The sequence below is a fragment of the Xenopus tropicalis genome, chromosome 2 (genome assembly GCF_000004195.4).
Source record: "Xenopus tropicalis strain Nigerian chromosome 2, UCB_Xtro_10.0, whole genome shotgun sequence".
NCBI lineage: Eukaryota > Metazoa > Chordata > Amphibia > Anura > Pipidae > Xenopus > Xenopus tropicalis.
This window is the reverse complement of record NC_030678.2, coordinates 160,654,975-160,672,692: the sequence shown is the minus strand read 5'-3', so window position 1 is coordinate 160,672,692 and position 17,718 is coordinate 160,654,975. Positions and strand designations below refer to the sequence as shown.

At 41.9% G+C, this 17,718-nt stretch overlaps 1 protein-coding gene across 4 annotated transcripts; it reads right to left on the bottom strand.

Annotated features, from left to right (window-relative positions):
• Positions 1-175: 175 nt before the first annotated feature.
• On the bottom strand, positions 176-15,867 carry msantd4 (Myb/SANT DNA binding domain containing 4 with coiled-coils). 4 transcript variants are annotated; one of them, XM_012956709.3, is made up of 6 exons: positions 15,508-15,857; positions 12,803-13,408; positions 10,052-10,129; positions 6,261-6,362; positions 4,178-4,705; positions 176-3,778 (listed from the first exon to the last, which is right to left on the bottom strand). In XM_012956709.3, exons 2-6 carry the CDS (start codon positions 13,262-13,264, stop codon positions 3,644-3,646), a joined length of 1,305 nt encoding a protein of 434 aa, XP_012812163.1. In that variant the 5' UTR covers positions 13,265-13,408; positions 15,508-15,857; the 3' UTR covers positions 176-3,643.
• Between the last annotated feature and the right edge of the window lie 1,851 nt (positions 15,868-17,718).

The following is a 17,718-nucleotide window of genomic DNA, read 5'->3' as shown; positions in this document are numbered from 1 at the left end:
CATCCACAGGAATTCGTAGGTATCTGAATGGATATTGTGCGACACACCATATACAGCATGGCCTCCTTTGGGCAGACACCAGGAAGCAAAAAGAAGCCGTGTCTTCCCCAGATGCCGCGTTATCAGCACAGGCAACTTCCAGCAACTAAAAAAAAAAAAAATAAAAAACACTGCCTTTGCACACTGATGTTACTTTTTATTTCTATGAATCAGGTTCTAGATATACACTGTAGTTATTGGTATTTAAGAACACTAGACATTAATATACTCTTTTTCTACATGTACAATGATAACAAAACACTAACAGGTGGTTGTGCATAAAATTAACATACTGAGATTATTCTTTGTGTGAGTATATTATCATCGTTAATATGCAAGTCACTAGGTACAGCTTCCGATAAGCAATTGTCCCACCTTAGCTACAAAATCGAAAAACAGAGTGTGAGTGCACACACAACCAAGCGTCAGCAACACAAATCTCATGGGCAGATACTTTATACAGTTTTATACATACATGTGCACTGTAGATGATCACAGAGTTACTGCTCAAGTTGCTTTAAATGTATGTTCGATAGAGGTTATGCACGTTGCCGTTTTTTTTTTTCCCGAGTGTGCACATCAATTACAGACTAATTCATGTTAGTCGGTTGGCATGTCACACTGCACATGAGAAAAGATTCACAGCCTGGAAAGTTCTAAATGATCATTACCAATATTCACAAAGTTACTTTGAAATATTCAGTTCGCCAGTGAACAAGAAAAATATATATATATTATCATGTGGAATAACTGCACCCGTTACAGATCGTTATGACTATGTAAAATGAACATACGCCATGGTACGCCGGGGTGAAACCGCCAGTGAACTGTGCAACAACGATCCACTGTTAAATATGGTAAAGTAGCAAAACGGCTGCTTCCTGTTTATTCTGATCTCTACAGAACAAAGATCATTTGGAAAAAAAATTAACGCAAATAGCATTTTAAAAAAAAAAAAAAAAAAGGAGGAGTGGTTCACCTTTAAGATAACTTTTAGCATGTTAGAGAATGTTCTTTTCCTACATCCATACCAAAAGTATCATAAACTCAACACAAAATTTGAAAAGGAAAAAAAAAAAATCACATTTTTATTCAAATATCCATGTAAAAACATACAGACCCACAAAGTGCCGCCATGGATATCTGAATAAAAATGTGATTTTGAGTTGAAATGTTGAGTTTGGGATATGCTATTGATATGGATGTTGGATTTGCCCTTTAATCTGGGGGCTGTATCCCATTAGCTTTGACCCCTTTTGACTGGCCATTCAGGATCCCCGTTATTAATTTATTGTGAATGTACTATTCCTAACAACTTTGCAATTGGTCTTCTTTATGTGTTTGTTATAGTTTTTTTTTAACTATTTGCCTGATTCGTCTACATCTTTCCAGCTTTCAAATGGGGGTCACTGACCTCCGGCAGCCAAAAACATATTGCTCTGTGAGGCTACAATTTTATTTTTTTGTTACTTTTTATTCCTAATCTTTCTATTTAGTCCTTCTTCTATTCATATTCCAGTCTCTCATTCACTCCACTACCTGGTTGCTCAGGTAAGCAACCCTAGCAACCAGATAGCTGCAGAAATTCCAAACAGGAGAGCTAAATAAAAAGCTAAATAACTAAAAAACTACAAAAAATTAAATGTGAAAACCAATTGCAAATTGTCTCAGAATATCAATGTCTACATTATACTAAAAGTTAATTTCAAGGTGAACAACCCCTTTAAGTTTTGTGCAATTTATTAAATGTAAAATCAAACCTTTTGAGATTTCTAGAAGTCAATGAACAATGTTATTTTCATTTAACTAATTCGAATTTCTGCCTTAAATATGCTAGTGATCTGGGAGGAAAAAAAAATATTTATCCTTCTAATATGAGGCTGCATTAATGTCATCTAACTTCAGTAGCCTTATTAAAAGTACACAGGAATTGCACACAAATTGTATTGATGTTTAAGGATATTATATAACACTGATGCATTTAAACCCCTTAGGGTGGTCTTCATCAGGGACATTTGATGAAGAAAAAGTGACAGTACTTTTTCCATGACTAATTTGAAGCTGCTTTTGGGTTAACTCCTTGAGCCAGTGCCACACAGGGTGGATTCCGCTCTGTGTGCCTGCACCGCAACGGGCCAATGCAATGGCTCTGGGGTGCAAGCACATCAATTTGCTTTCTTGAGCATGGGGCAGATCCTCGGGCTGCATTTATCCACAGGCTGAGAATCTGCCTGTGTGGCGATGGCCTTAGAATTCGTACCTCATATGCTTATTATTGTTTTCTTAAGTGTGCACTATCCTTTTCCAATTATCCAGTGGCCATATTGGCATGAAAAATGGCAAAAGGTTTGCTTGACTTGACCTAGCAGGAACAGTCGAACAGTTTTGTAAAATGTAAAAAATGTTAACGTAAAATAATTACACGAAAGGTGTAATTATACGTAAGGTAAACTCAGCCACGTGTACTTTTATTTCACTCACTGTTCCTTTTTCACTGCGCAGATAATTTTGGTTTCATCTGAATTTTCAAATAGTGGAGGCACAATGTGAATAAATACAAGCAATACTTTTTTTTCTTCACTAGGGCCACATTAAGTATGTTTCCAAAATAGACTTTCCCTTTAAAAGGGCTAAGACTTGGAAGAAGAACCCTTTCTCGCTTCAAAAATTATACTATTTAATATATGCTAGCATAAAATTTTAAATCTCTTCAATTGTGTTAAGAGATCAATAGCCGATCATTAAGAGCTGCCGGGTATAAAGGTGGCCAATACATGGCAGATTTACGCTGCCGATTTGGGTCCTTTAGACTTAGCTTATCTGCCCCTTTATGGGGACCCCCGACAGCCCTACTTGACCGATATCTGGCTGAAAATCAGGCAGGTGTTGATTTTTTTTTGGTCAGATCGGGGACCACATCGGCTCATTGATGCGGTCCTCGCCCTGACCATTCCTATCTCTGCAGTTGTAATTTGATTGTTTGGCCCTAAGACCAAACAATCAAATTTGCTAGATATCGCCCACCTTAGACGGGCATATCGGGGAAAGATCTGCTCCTTTGGCGAACTCACCAAACAAGCAAACCCTATGTATGGCCACCTTAAGTTTAGTACAAGCAATTTCATGGCTGCACTTTTTGTGCATCCTAATTATGAACGGAAGATTAAAAACATCAGTCTCTTCAATTTACTTGCCAGTACGCAAAAGAAAATTGCACTTTAGAGAGATAAATTACCTTTTTTTGGCGACATAGAGGATGCAAATATGATTGATCCTAAACATAACAATCGTAAAAAAATAAAACATTGTCAAAAACAAGAGTCAAGTTTCAGGAAAAGCTTCTCAAATCTGTCAGCAATACTTACAATCAAATCTTAGTATCTATCTTAGTCTGTCTGACTGTGGAAGCCATTGAGAAAAAAAACTAGAACACTTCAAAATGTTATCAAAGAGCACCAAAGAACAAACCAAGCTATCTTTTTAAAAATGTTTTACTAAACATAAAAAGAAAAATATGAACATTGATATAAAAATACTTTACAGATTAACAACACTTTGTTCAGTGATGCAGTTTGAAAGCAAAGAGAGAAAGAAGAGAACGTTTTTAAGAACCTGGCACTAACGTATTCGTTTTCTCTTTTATCCCATCAAAAGTTGTCGCACTATGGATTTGGGAGTCCTGTAGGTCACAAGCTACGCAGCTCGCTGGGATGTGTTTGAAGGTCAAGTGAAGGGCGTCCTACAAAAATGAGTTCAAGTTAAAACAGATGGAACACTGAGACACAGAAGCAAAGCTCTACAGAGCTGTTAAACACTTGTACAAAGTCTTTCTTAAAACATTGGTTCCTCTAGCACTAAAAATACCTGTGTGGGATGCAAAACAGTCTAAGTATTCTAACAGTCTCACAAACCGCTAATTAATGCAGGCACATTGAAGAATTCAGGATCACCATTTGGCTGAATGTTGCCAACCCTTCTGCTAAGAACAGCTAAAGAACACACCTGTAGGTGACCCTGCTGGTAAGTAGAAGCAAGGGCAAGACCTACAGACACTAGAAAGCTAAACTTTTTTTAGCTGTGTGCCTTTACTTTACTGCAGATGCCCCTCTCTTTGAATTCGAAGACGTTCTTTCTCTACCTGCAAGCGCTCCTTTTCTATGTGAAGCTTCTCAAATTCGAATTTCAGGAGCTGCAGCCTCTCTTTCTCCAACTGCAAATGCTCCCGTTCCAGCTTTAATTTTTCTGCTTCTATGTCCAGTGGTTGCAAAACAGTCTTTTCTGACTGAGCAAAATCATTTTCTAGGTTTGGTTTCTCCGCATGCATAACCTGGAGTCGTAGCTTTTCTCTTTCAATTTGCAGTCTCTCTTTTTCCAGCTGCAGCCGTTCGTGTTCCATATCTAAGTGCCGCAACCGTTCCCTTTCAATTTGCAGTCTCTCTTTTTCTACTTGTAGACGCTCTGCTTCGATACTTAAACGCTGCCGCTCTAGCTCCAGCTTTTGTTTCTCTAAGGTTACGAGGAGATGGGATTCTTTGTATGGTATTCGTGCTATGGAGCTCAAGGTGCCAAATTCTTCAATTCTAGGAAATTCTTCGGGAAGATCATTCTCCTCTCTGGAGTCAGGAAGAACCGTTGATAACATTTCATCTTCTTCTTCAATCTCAAACTACCAAAGTAAAACATGGTGGTTAAAACATGGTTATTTTGAAATAAATGATCAGCCTTGTATGCTGTCCAGAGACACTTCTGGAATATGCAGGGAAAAAGGGGCTCAGTTTAACCAAGGAGAACAAATACTATGTTATGTGATGCTAAACAAAGAGTGAAGGCAAGGCAGCTAAAACACTTAGAGGCACATTTATCAACATTCCAATTTTAGTGGTTTTAGAGGTTTTTGAAACCACAATAACCTCTTTTTCTCTAAAACTAAAAATGAAAACAGCCTTAAAAAAAAAGTGGAAAAACTTAGACACAGTTTTATATTAGTATATAATATATTAGTACAGGTATAGGACCCATTATCCAGAATGCAGAACAGCCCTATTGGGTTTATTTAATGGTTAAATGATTCCCTTTTCTCTGTAATAATAAAACAGTACCTGTACTTGATCCCAACTAAGATATAATTAATCCTTATTGGGGGGCAGAACAGCCCTATTGGGTTTATTTAATGGTTAAATGATTCCCTTTTCTCTGTAATAATAAAACCGTACCTGTACTTGATCCCAACTAAGATATAATGAATCCTTATTGGGGGCAGAACAGCCCTATTGGGTTTATTTAATGGTTAAATGATTCCTCTTTTCTCTGTAATAATAAAACAGTACCTGTACTTGATCCCAACTAAGATATAATTACCCCTTATTGGGGCAGAACAGCCCTATTGGGTTTATTTAATGGTTAAATGATTCCTCTTTTCTCTGTAATAATAAAACAGTACCTGTACTTGATCCCAACTAAGATATAATTACCCCTTATTGGGGCAGAACAGCCCTATTGGGTTTATTTAATGGTTAAATGATTCCTCTTTTCTCTGTAATAATAAAACAGTACCTGTACTTGATCCCAACTAAGATATAATTACCCCTTATTGGGGCAGAACAGCCCTATTGGGTTTATTTAATGGTTAAATGATTCCTCTTTTCTCTGTAATAATAAAACAGTACCTGTACTTGATCCCAACTAAGTTATAATTAATTATATCTTAGTATATATATTGGAGGCAAAACAATCCTATTGGGTTCATTCAATATTTAAATGATTTTTAGCAGACTTAAGTTATGGAGATCCAAATTACGGAAAGACCCCTTTTTCCGGAAATAACAGGTCCCATACCTGTATATGAAATGAGGTTCAGAAATACACATAAAATCAAGCACAGCTTCTACACATAACTTCTCAACTATTTTTTAGTTGCAGCAATACCTACTATATATACCTATATTACCTACTGATCTGGCTCCTTCAGTCCAAGTTGGCAGCTTATCTGCCCATGTATAGGGCATTCCAACGGGGCTATTGGACTGATATCTGGCTAAAAATCGGCAGGTTAAAAAAAAAATCTCAATGGGATCATGACCACATTGATACAGTCCTTTGCCTAACGGCCTCTATCTCCGTTGCTGTGATACAATTGCTTGGCCCAAAAATACATAAAAAAGAAGGAGAGTAAAACTTGCTTTAGTTGTGTAGGTGACAATGGTAGCTTAAGGATCACATACCTGTTCATCACTAGGAGTCTTATTATACAGAATTCTATTTTGCCGCGCGTTTAGTTGAATCCCCAAGCAGGGATGTGACACGCGTTTTTTCCAACTAGGACCCTGAAAAGTTAGAAGAATGCAACATTTACTTTCACAGAAAGAAATAATAGCAGTATATATTTTTTATACATAAATGCATTTGCTATTCTTGCAACAGCATAAAGGGAAAATATATATTCTTCACATTTAAAGAATATGCAGGCACGTGCAAATAAGTATCTGATTATATGAGAAAATGTTTCATAATTCTGAAGAGAGTTATGAATGGAATTTGATGCCTTTGCCTTCTGGTGTAAGAAGTAAACCACCCAGATTATCTGCTAACTTGTTGTATCTTATGAAAACCAATTCCTGAATGGTTGCTATGGGTGCAATACATCATCTAGGTTAGTAAATTAGCCCAGGGCCACTCCTGCCATCAGGTAAGGTGAGAATCTTGCCTCAGGCGGCAGAGAGTAGCCAAGAATGGTTAATCCTAAGCAACTTTTTCATCGGTCTTTATTTTTTTTAATTTTGTTATAATTTTGGAATTTTTTGCCACCTTCTTCATCTTCTGCCTCTTTCCAGCTTTTTGGCCCCGGAAATCAAAAAACTATTACCCTGCATTACTGTTACTTTTTATAATTTACCTTTCCATTCGGGTCATCTCCTATTAGTCTCTCATTCAAGTCTGGTTTCTATGGTAATTTGGACCCTAGCAACCAGATAGCTGCTGAAATTACAAACTGGAGAGTTGCCATATATAAAGCTAAATTAAATTATTCAAAAACTACAAACAATAAAAAAATGAAGACCAATTGCAAATTGTCTAAAAATTGCACTCTCTACATCCTACTAAAAGTTAAGTTGAAGGCGAACAACCCCTTTAAAGTGTAGTTTGTTGTAAGCAGGACAGGAGGGGAGGCTTTGTGTTGTCTCATCATATGGGGCAGTTCTGAGGAAGGGAGAGAGCAGCACAGAGTCTCTCTCTCATGTACCCAATGTCACAGGACAGTTCTCAGTCAGATGAAAATGCTAAAATGTTAACTTTTTGACTGCAATTCCCTATGAGAGCAGTGTAGCAAGTGGCCTGGATCTCCCTGTAACTTTCTCTGAGGTGGATATATCAGGCTTTGCTTGCTGCACTGCTGTGAGAGTGAAGTACAGTTATTTGCAGGACAGCAGGAGTCAAGCTAACCTGTATCCCCCCATCTCTTTAATGTAACCTTCCAATGTATGCATGCTGATCTCTATACATATATTAAAGATGAGTTTGTGCACATGATGCACATAAATCCTCTATGAAGGGTTCTTTAGCAGCTGTGGATGTGAATGTGTGGGTGGAAGTGATGCAAAGTGACATGCGCAGCTAATGCACATGTGCAGATAATGCATATCCTTTCACATTTGTTATGGAGTAGGCAGCACCACAGGCGCTACATCATGGGACCCCCAAACATGCCTGTCATATTAAAAAAAAAAAACAAAATAAAAAAAGAATAGGATTTAGAAAACTGCCTGTCTGTCATGAAATGCTTGTGGAGCAAGTACCGTGTCTGTCATAAAATGCTTGTGGAGAAAGTACCGTGTCTGTCATAAAATGCTTGGGGAGCAAGTACTGTGTCTGTCATGAAATGCTGGGGGAGCAAGTACTGTGTCTGTCATGAAATGCTGGGGGGGGGGCAAGTACCGTGTCTGTCACGAAATGCTGGGAGAGCAAGTACCGTGTCTGTCATGAAATGCTGGGGGAGCAAGTACCGTGTCTGTCATGAAATGCTGGGGGAGCAAGTACTGTGTCTGTCATGAAATGCTGGGGGAGCAAGTACTGTGTCTGTCATGAAATGCTGGGGGGGGGGGCAAGTACCGTGTCTGTCACGAAATGCTGGGAGAGCAAGTACCGTGTCTGTCATGAAATGCTGGGGAACAAGTACCGTGTCTGTCATGAAATGCTGGGAGAGCAAGTACAGTGTCAGTCATGAAATGCTGGGGAAGCAAGTACCGTGTCTGTCATAAAATGCTTGGGGAGCAAGTACCGTGTCTGTCATGAAAATGCTGGGGGAGCAAGTACTTGTGTCTGTCATGAAATGCTGGGGGGGGGCAAGTACCGTGTCTGTCACGAAAATGCTGGGAGAGCAAGTACCCGTGTCTGTCATGAAATGCTGGGGAACAAGTACCGTGTCTGTCATGAAATGCTGGGAGGAGCAAGTACAGTGTCAGTCATGAAATGCTGGGGAAGCAAGTACGTGTCTGTCATGAAATCCTGGGGAAGCAAGTACCGTGTCTGTCATGAAATGCTGGGGAGCAAGTACCGTGTCTGTCATGAATGCTGGGGGAGCAAGTACCGTGTCTGTCATGAAATGCTGGGGGAGCAAGTACTGTGTCTGTCATGAAATGCTGGGGGAGCAAGTACCGTGTCTGTCCATGAAATGCTGGGGGAGCAAGTACCGTGTCTGTCATGAAATGCTGGGGGAGCAAGTACCGTGTCTGTCATGAAATGCTGGGGGAGCAAGTACCGTGTCTGTCATGAAATGCTGGGGGAGCAAGTACCGTGTCTGTCATGAAATGCTGGGGGAGCAAGTACCGTGTCTGTCATGAAATGCTGGGGGAGCAAGTACCGTGTCTGTCATGAAATGCTGGGGTAGCAAGTACCGTGTCTGTCATGAAATGCTGGGGAAGCAAGTACAGTGTCTGTCATGAAATGCTGGGGGGGTAAGTACCGTGTCTGTCATGAAATGCTGGGGAAGCAAGTACCATGTCTGTCATGAAATGCTGGGGAAGCAAGTACCGTGTCTGTCATGAAATGCTGGGGAAGCAAGTACCATGTCTGTCAGGAAATGCTGGGGGAGCAAGTACCGTGTCTGTCTTGAAATGCTGGGGGGGCAAGTACCGTGTCTGTCATGAAATGCTGGGGGGGCAAGTACCGTGTCTGTCATGAAATGCTGGGGGGGCAAGTACCGTGTCTGTCATGAAATGCTGGGGGGGCAAGTACCGTGTCTGTCATGAAATGCTGGGGGGGGGGGGCAAGTACCATGTCTGTCATGAAATGCTGGGGGGGGGGCAAGTACCGTGTCTGTCATGAAATGCTGGGAGAGCAAGTACTGTGTCTGTCATGAAATGCTTGGGGAGCAAGTACCATGTCTGTCATGAAATGCTGGGGGGGCAAGTACCGTGTCTGTCATGAAATGATTTGGGGGGGGGGGGGGGGGGAAGGACTGTGTCATGAAATGCTGGGGGGCCACAATGTGCCATGAAATACTGGGGCACACATAAGGTGTCTGTCATACAGTTCTGTGGCATTATTTGGCACTATGTAAGAGTGTAAGCTCCATTTTTCTCAGTTTCATACAACTGTCCAAACCTTTCTAACTAAGAATATTGCTTTGAGAAAGGCTGCTGTGTCAGCCGAAAAGTTAGTCATTTGCCAATAAAAGTTTTTCGTACTCATAAGTCCTGTGAGTGCGGGATATTTTTTCATAATGTCTATGCTTCTGACATTCTGCACCCAGGCATCTGTGACCCATTTATGAGACGTGAGTGCCTGTATATATATGTTATACATATACATATGTTATATACAATAAATTTTGATGTTTTGTTCATAAGTCCTGTGTGAAGCGGACCAGTTTTTGCTCGAGTATATATATATATATATATATATATACACACACACACACACACAAACTTATGTTCATTTTTAACCCTTTACTTGCTTAACAATTGGGTGCTACATGGACTGCAAGTTGCCAGACAACTTAAGATTTCCCACTAACCTCAAAATAACCCAGATACGTAGAATCTATGGTGCTGGCAATCTGGTACATCTGCGTTGGCGTCACAGATTCTACAGCCTGTGTCACAGAAAGGGTTAAAAGTGAACATTCCATTTCTTAAGACCTGATTGTCATACTTTCATTCACAGTCTCTAAGATAGCAATATACAATACAGTTATGGGACCTGTTATCCAGAACGGTTGGCACCTGGGGTATTCCAGATAAGGATAACTGGATAATTTGGATCACCATAGATTAACTAAATAATCATAAAAACATTACATAAACCCAATAGGATTGTTTTGCCGCTAAGAAGGCACTGTTTTATTATTACAGAAAAAAAGTAATTCTTTTTTAAAAATTTTAACTATTCGATTAAAATTGATCATTTCTGTAATTCGGAGCTTTCTGGATAAAAGGTTTCCAGATAAAGGATCCTATAACTATATATTTTTTTAATATGATATATTTCCAACAATAAAGAAAGTTCAATGTTGATAAGTGCAAAGTTATGCACTTTGGTAGAAATAATATAAACGCAAACTATCTACTGAATGGGAGTGTGTTGGGGGTTTCCTTAATGGAGAAGGATCTAGGGGTTTTTGTTGATAACAAGTTGTCTAATGCCAGGCAGTGTCATTCTGTGGCTACTAAAGCAAATAAAGTGCTGTCTTGTATAAAAAAGGGCATTGACTCAAGGGATGAGAACATAATTTTGCCCCTTTATAGGTCCCTGGTAAGGCCTCACCTTGAGTATGCGGTGCAGTTTTGGGCTCCAGTCCTTAAGAAGGATATTAATGAGCTGGAGAAAGTGCAGAGACGTGCAACTAAACTGGTTAAGGGGATGGAAGGGTTAAACTATGAGGTGAGACTGTCGAGGTTGGGGTTGTTCTCTCTGGAAAAGAGGCGCTTGCGAGGGGACATGATTACTCTGTACAAGTACATTAGAGGGGATTATAGGCAGTTGGGGGATGTTCTTTTTTCCCATAAAAACAATCAGCGCACCAGAGGTCACCCCTTTAGATTAGAGGAAAGGAGCTTCCATTTGAAGCAGCGTAGGTGGTTTTTCACGGTGAGGGCAGTGAGGTTATGGAATGCCCTTCCTAGTGATGTGGTAATGGCAGATTCTGTTAATGCCTTTAAGAGGGGCCTGGATGAGTTCTTGATCAATCAGAATATCCAAGGCTATTGTGATACTAATATCTACAGTTAGTACTAGTGGTTGTATATATAGTGTATGTATGTGAGTGTATAGATTGGTAGGTGTGGGTTAAGTGTGCTGGGTTTACTTGGATGGGTTGAACTTGATGGACACTGGTCTTTTTTCAACCCTATGTAACTATGTAACACACCCTTACCTCCTCCAACAATTCTTACTCGGTGCACAGCCCAGAGATCGGCACTCCCAGCACAGTCCAGCAAAAAATAGTTGACCGGCACAACAAGTGTAATGTAAGCGGGGCTTAGCCCCTGCGTGTTTATTCAAAAAATAGCAGCAACATTTCGGGGGGCGTATCCCTTCGTCAGGCCGGACGATGGGGTACGCCCCCGAAACGTTGCTGCTATTTTTTTAATATTTCCAACAATCTCACTATCTCAGCTCTTCTTACCAAACAACCTAGTAATTTACAGCCATTTCAGCACCTGTCCCCACTGCTCACTATCAGGCTTATTGTGCTTTCCTGGTTTATTCCTATGATCCCTCTGCTTTAACAAAAAACACAAACTTATAGAAATATCAGGAGACAGGAATCAGCTCAAGAAAGGCTGCAATATGGATTGTAAGTTTGCTGGTTTCCAGGGCTTTTGAACCAGCCAAAACAACACAGCCCTTTAGCAGGGAAGGCCTGTGCCCCCACAGATGCCCCAGTAGCCCCCCATCTTCTTTTCTGCTAATTCCCTGCCCCTACTCTGTGCTGCTGGCACTTACCTGAGCTTAGGGACCCACTCACAATATACTGTGTATATAAATCATTGCTGCTTTTGAAATGCTGAAACTTTAGGCTGGTCAGTTCAGCTCAGTATGTAAAATATGGCATTTTTAGGGTTTAGTTCTCCTTTAAGTGAATACACCTGTCATTTGTGATGGTTTCGCCACATTACAGTGTAATTTAAGAAAATTGTTAGGTAAGCTCACCATGGCAAGGAACTAAGCAGAGTTTAGTTTCAACTTAAACAAAAAAAATACTGGTAAAACTTGTCTCCATATGAGGAAGCATTTCAGTGCAGCTCTTTGTCTGTTTTCGCTAATTCATACAGTTTTTACAACTTGACAGGACTGTTCACCTTCAAATTAACTTTTAGTATGATATAGAGAGTACTTTTCTGAGACAATTGGCCTTTGTGTTTTATTATTTGCAGTTTTTGCTATTTAGTTTTTTGCTCTGCAGCTCTCCAGTTTGGAATTTCAGCAGCTATTTGGTCGCTAGGGTCCCAATTTAATCTAGCAACCAGACAGTAGTTTAAAAGAGAGACAGAAATATGAATAGAGGAGGGCCTAAAGAGAAGGATAAGCAATAAAAAGTAACAATAAAACTGTAGCATAAAAGTATTTGTTTTTTTGGCTGCGCTGGAAATAGAAAAGGACAGTAAATAACTCAAAAATGATAAGAAATAAAAAATGAAGACCAACTGAAAGGAATAGGCCATTCTATAACATACTAAAAGTTAACCCATAGTTCAACCACCACTTTAAGCAAAAAAACATATATAAGTGCCAGTAGAAGGAGAGAGGAAAAGAAATTCCATACCTCAAAACCTTGAGGGTCTTCTTCTTCTTCAACTTTAATTTCGGTCATGGATTCACTTGCTTCTCGCACATCGGCCACATTTTTCCACTCCAAACTCGATTCGCTTGTTAACACACTCGGTTTGTCATCTGTGTCATCATTTATAGAGTCGTCGAGATCGGACAAGGGCAGGTGAAAGGCCGAACCTCCTAATTTGACATCGGAATTGAGCCGCTTTCTTTTCACTAGGGCTCGCCAATCCAGGTACCTCCGCTTCACTTCCGTTCCTGTTCTTTGCTCCCCTTCTCCGAGCGCATTTACGCACTCAGCGATTTCTTCCCACGCTTTGCGTTTCATCTCGTTAATGGTCGTGTTCAGTTGTTTCGAAAAAATGATATCTCTCCTTTTCTTAATCTCCTTCAGCAAAGTTTGCGTTTCCTGAACACTAAAATTACTTTTTCGCTTTCTTTTTAATTGCTTCATAATGGAAGGCTGTACGAGGATCTTTTTGTAAGCTCCCGATATGTCAATATAAGTCCTCAGCGGAGGATTGACCGACGGCAGCGGCTTCCTCCTATTGAATTTGGCCAGTTTCTATTTGTAAAGTTTCTCTCTTTGAAAAGAAATCTGAAGGCAAAACACAAATATTTTAGTTAATGCAAGATTACAAGGGCCCTAGACAAACCAGTACAGGTTTCACATGTATTATCGAGAATGCTTGTGACTGTAAATGTTGGAACAGTGCTGGGCTGCCGCCTCTTTAAAGGAGAAGGAAAGGCTAGTAAAGAGTTAATCTCAAGCTGCAGGCATACCTTCAGTTCTCTCAACAGTGCCCTTAAGTCTCCCCATATTTCACCCGCTTAGAAGATCTGAAGCCAAACAGGAAATAAAAAACACTGAGCTGTGTAAAGAAAGTTCCCATAATGCCTCACTCCTGCACAGACACCCAGACCAAGTGTACATGCTCAGTTGGACATTCCTAAGGGGGGGGGAGTGAGCTCTTAGCATTCTTGAGGGAGAGGAGAGCAGGAGAGGGCAGGAAGCTGAAAGCTGCGTGTCTGTGGATGAGGAAAACAGACACAACTAATCTTTTTACAGAGAAGTCAGTGCAGCGTTTCTGTGAGTGCCTATGGCTGTATTTACATAGACCTTTCTGATAAAGCTTACTTACTTTTTACCTTTCCTTCTCCTTTAAAACCACACACCTATAAAAGTCACTTGCACAGCTACTTTGCAAGCATTACAGTCAGCAGCATGCATTTCTATTAAGCCGTGCAGATGTTGCTGTTAATATGTGGCAAGTTTCAAAGGGGTGACTGGGCAACCACAGCAGAGTTTGCTAATATACCACCAGGCATGTGCCCTCCACCACCAAACTCCCAGCAAACTTCCCAACGATTTTGGGAGTTCCAGTGGTACACAATAAGTGTTGCAAGAGTGGAGGCCATATTGAAGCAACAGCAGGAATGACATTGGTTAAAAAAAAAATAAAGTTGCTAGAATGCAAGTGGACTTCCTAACTTTGAACTATTTTGGGGCCCGATTGTGCCACCCTCCAGCTGTTGCCAAGGTACAACTCCCCACATCAGAGATTCCCTTCCTACAACTGGATGCTTATAAAATGCACAAGGATCCTCAGCTCAGTTGCATAGAAACCAGTGTGGCATGCAACCTACATAGGAAGAAAATGCCACTCATCCGTGCCACATTGGAATGATATAGGTGCCACTGAGCCCAGGCCGTCTGTAGGGGTGGTGGGGCCTATTCATTACATAAAGCAGGGGGCACCCAGCCTGCAGCCTTCTTTGCTGAGCTACAACTGGGGCTGCAGGTGGCATGCCAACTGTGATGTTTAGTGTTACCAACGCCTTAGTATGTCGGCACTTATCTGAGTTGCAGCCCTTTATTACTACTACCTTGCCTTACTAGAAACACTATGCAACAGTTACAGTGCATACCCCTGACCCACATCTTCCCTTACTATAAACATTATCCCAGTTACTGCCCCGACACCTGATCCTCATCTTGCCTTACTATATCCACTATCCCATAGTTACAGCCCCTACCTATGACCTTCATCTTGCCGTACTATAAGCACTATCCCATATCCCCCTTCCCAATAAAGATAGATCTGTTGGGCCCCAGTGGTTGCCCATATAGGTGGCACTCTGGGGACAATGCAATATAGTTACTACCTTCCCTAATAAAAGATCATCAACTAAAAAGTGCCATATAACAGCCCTGAGGCCCCTATAACTACAGGTCCTACAGCAGATCTGCCTCACACTGACCAGTGCACCTACAGCAGCTGTGCCACTAACTCTCCAGCACTCAGCCCCCTGCCAAACTGCAGCTCCCCCCTCTGCCTGCTACTCAGTCTCTAAGCTCAAACAACTACAACTCCCTGCACCAGCCTGCCTGCAAAACTAATGGCAAGGGATGCTGGGAGCTGTAGTTCCGTAACAGCTGAGTGCAGAGAGGCAGGAGGAAGTTTCCTGCAGGCACAGACATTGTTGCACTGTTGCAGCCAAGAAGCCCCAGGCACAGACTCTTTGTTAGCAGCTTCCCCCCCTGACAGGATCCTGTGTGCAGCAGCAGCAGGGAGAGAGAGCTGTGAATCCCAGGCAAGATGGCGGAGAGAAAGGCCAAGAACTGCAGCCCCCTCCCCGGGACAGCACAGCAGCCGCAGGTTGGAGGAAGCAGGAGGCTGGAGTAAGGGCTCTTACCTGCCGCGTCCGCTCCCACTCACAGCCAGAGCCGCCACAGCTGTGCGCACTTCTCCCCCCAAGGCTCCGGCAGAGTAGGGACGCCCAGCAGCCCGCCAGTAACTGGGAGTAAGGAATAGCGAGCAGACATGCGGGGGAGGAGGAGGCAGGGCACAGGGAGAGGCATAGACTTACTACAGGGAGGAGGGAATGATGGGATGTGTAAGGCAGACACAAAGGGGCCGCTGTGCACACAAAGGACATAGAGGGAGAGGGGGGCCCAGGAGCCGGGAATCTCACATGCCTGGGGGAGGGCTGCTCCCTGCCCGCTCTGCATAATAAAGTGCACAATAGCTGCTACTAGGGGTTTGCTAATTACAGTGTAAGGTGATTCAACCAACAAATCACCGTAGGGGCCTTAGTATCCCCCCTTGCACCCCTCCCTTTTCTTTCATATCCAGGGCATTTAGTTTCCCCCTTGGCACACCTTCATTATCTTTCATATCCAGGGCTCTTAGTATCCCCCCTGGCACCCCTTCATTATCTTTCATATCCAGGGCTCTTAGTATCCCCCCTGGCACCCCTTCATTATCTTTCATATCCAGGGCTCTTAGTATCCTCCCTGGCACCCCTTCATTATCTTTCATATCCAGGGCATTTATTAGCCCCCCTGGCACCCCTTCATTATCTTTCATATCCAGGGCTCTTAGTATCCCCCCTGGCACCCCTTCATTATCTTTCATATCCAGGGCATTTAGTATCCCCCCTGGTTCGCCTTCATTATCTTTCATATCCAGGGCTCTTAGTATCCCCCCTGGCACCCCTTCATTATCTTTCATATCCAGGGCTCTTAGTATCCCCCCTGGCACCCCTTCATTATCTTTCATATCCAGGGCATTTATTAGCCCCCCTGGCACCCCTTCATTATCTTTCATATCCAGGGCTCTTAGTATCCCCCCTGGCACCCCTTCATTATCTTTCATATCCAGGGCTCTTAGTATCCCCCCTGGCACCCCTTCATTATCTTTCATATCCAGGGCATTTAGTATCCCCCTGGCACCCCTTCATTATCTTTCATATCCAGGGCTCTTAGTATCCCCCCTGGCACCCCTTCATTATCTTTCATATCCAGGGCTCTTAGTATCCCCCCTGGCACCCCTTCATTATCTTTCATATCCAGGGCTCTTAGTATCCCCCCTGGCACCCCTTCATTATCTTTCATATCCAGGGCTTTAGTATCCCCCCTGGCACCCCTTCATTATCTTTCATATCCAGGGCTTTAGTATCCCCCCTGGCACCCTTTCATTATCTTTCATATCCAGGGCTTTAGTATCCCCCCTGGCACCCTTTCATTATCTTTCATATCCAGGGCTCTTAGTATCCCCCCTGGCACCCCTTCATTATCTTTCATATCCAGGGCTTTAGTATCCCCCCTGGCACCCCTTCATTATCTTTCATATCCAGGACTCTTAGTATCCCCCCTGGCACCCCAATCTTTTCTTTAATACCCAGGGCAATTAGTATCTCTACCAGCATCCTTTTCATTAATATATATGGAGCACCTAATATTTCCCCCCAACCCTGCCTTTTTATTAATATTCAGGGAACTTAGTATCTCCACTGGCACCCCCTCTATTTATATTTATCCTCCAGGGCACTTAGTATCTCCCCTTGCGCCCCTTCTTTTTTCATTTATTCTCTAGGGTACTTAATATTTCTCCTGGCATAACTCCTTTTTCATATATTACCCATGCCACTTAGTATCTCCCTTGGCATTCCAATCTCTTATGTGTTACCCAGGGCAGTTAGTATTCCCTCGGGCACTCTCTCTTATTTATTAGTTGAAAGACTCAAACTAGTACAAGACATATATATTGGTCCTGTTTAATTTAAGGCATGATAGCATTAAGTGTAATGGTGTCAATAAAGTAAAAAGTAACTTGTACATGTGATTGCATGTAAAAACAGTGTTAGTCTGTCCCTTTCTGCACTATCTGTTCTGTCCTTTCAAGAGTTGTAGCAGGTAAGCCTTGCATGCTTCAGCACAGGTCTGGCTTCTACTACACTGTCAGAACCACCAGTGCAGGGAATTGAAAGGGACAGACACTGTTTTCAGTAGCAATTGTATTTAAAGGTTACTTTAAATTTGTAATTAAAGGATAAGGAAAGTCAAATTCAATGGGGAACCCAATATATTATAACCTCCCAGTGAATTTTAACTTTTGTTGTCCT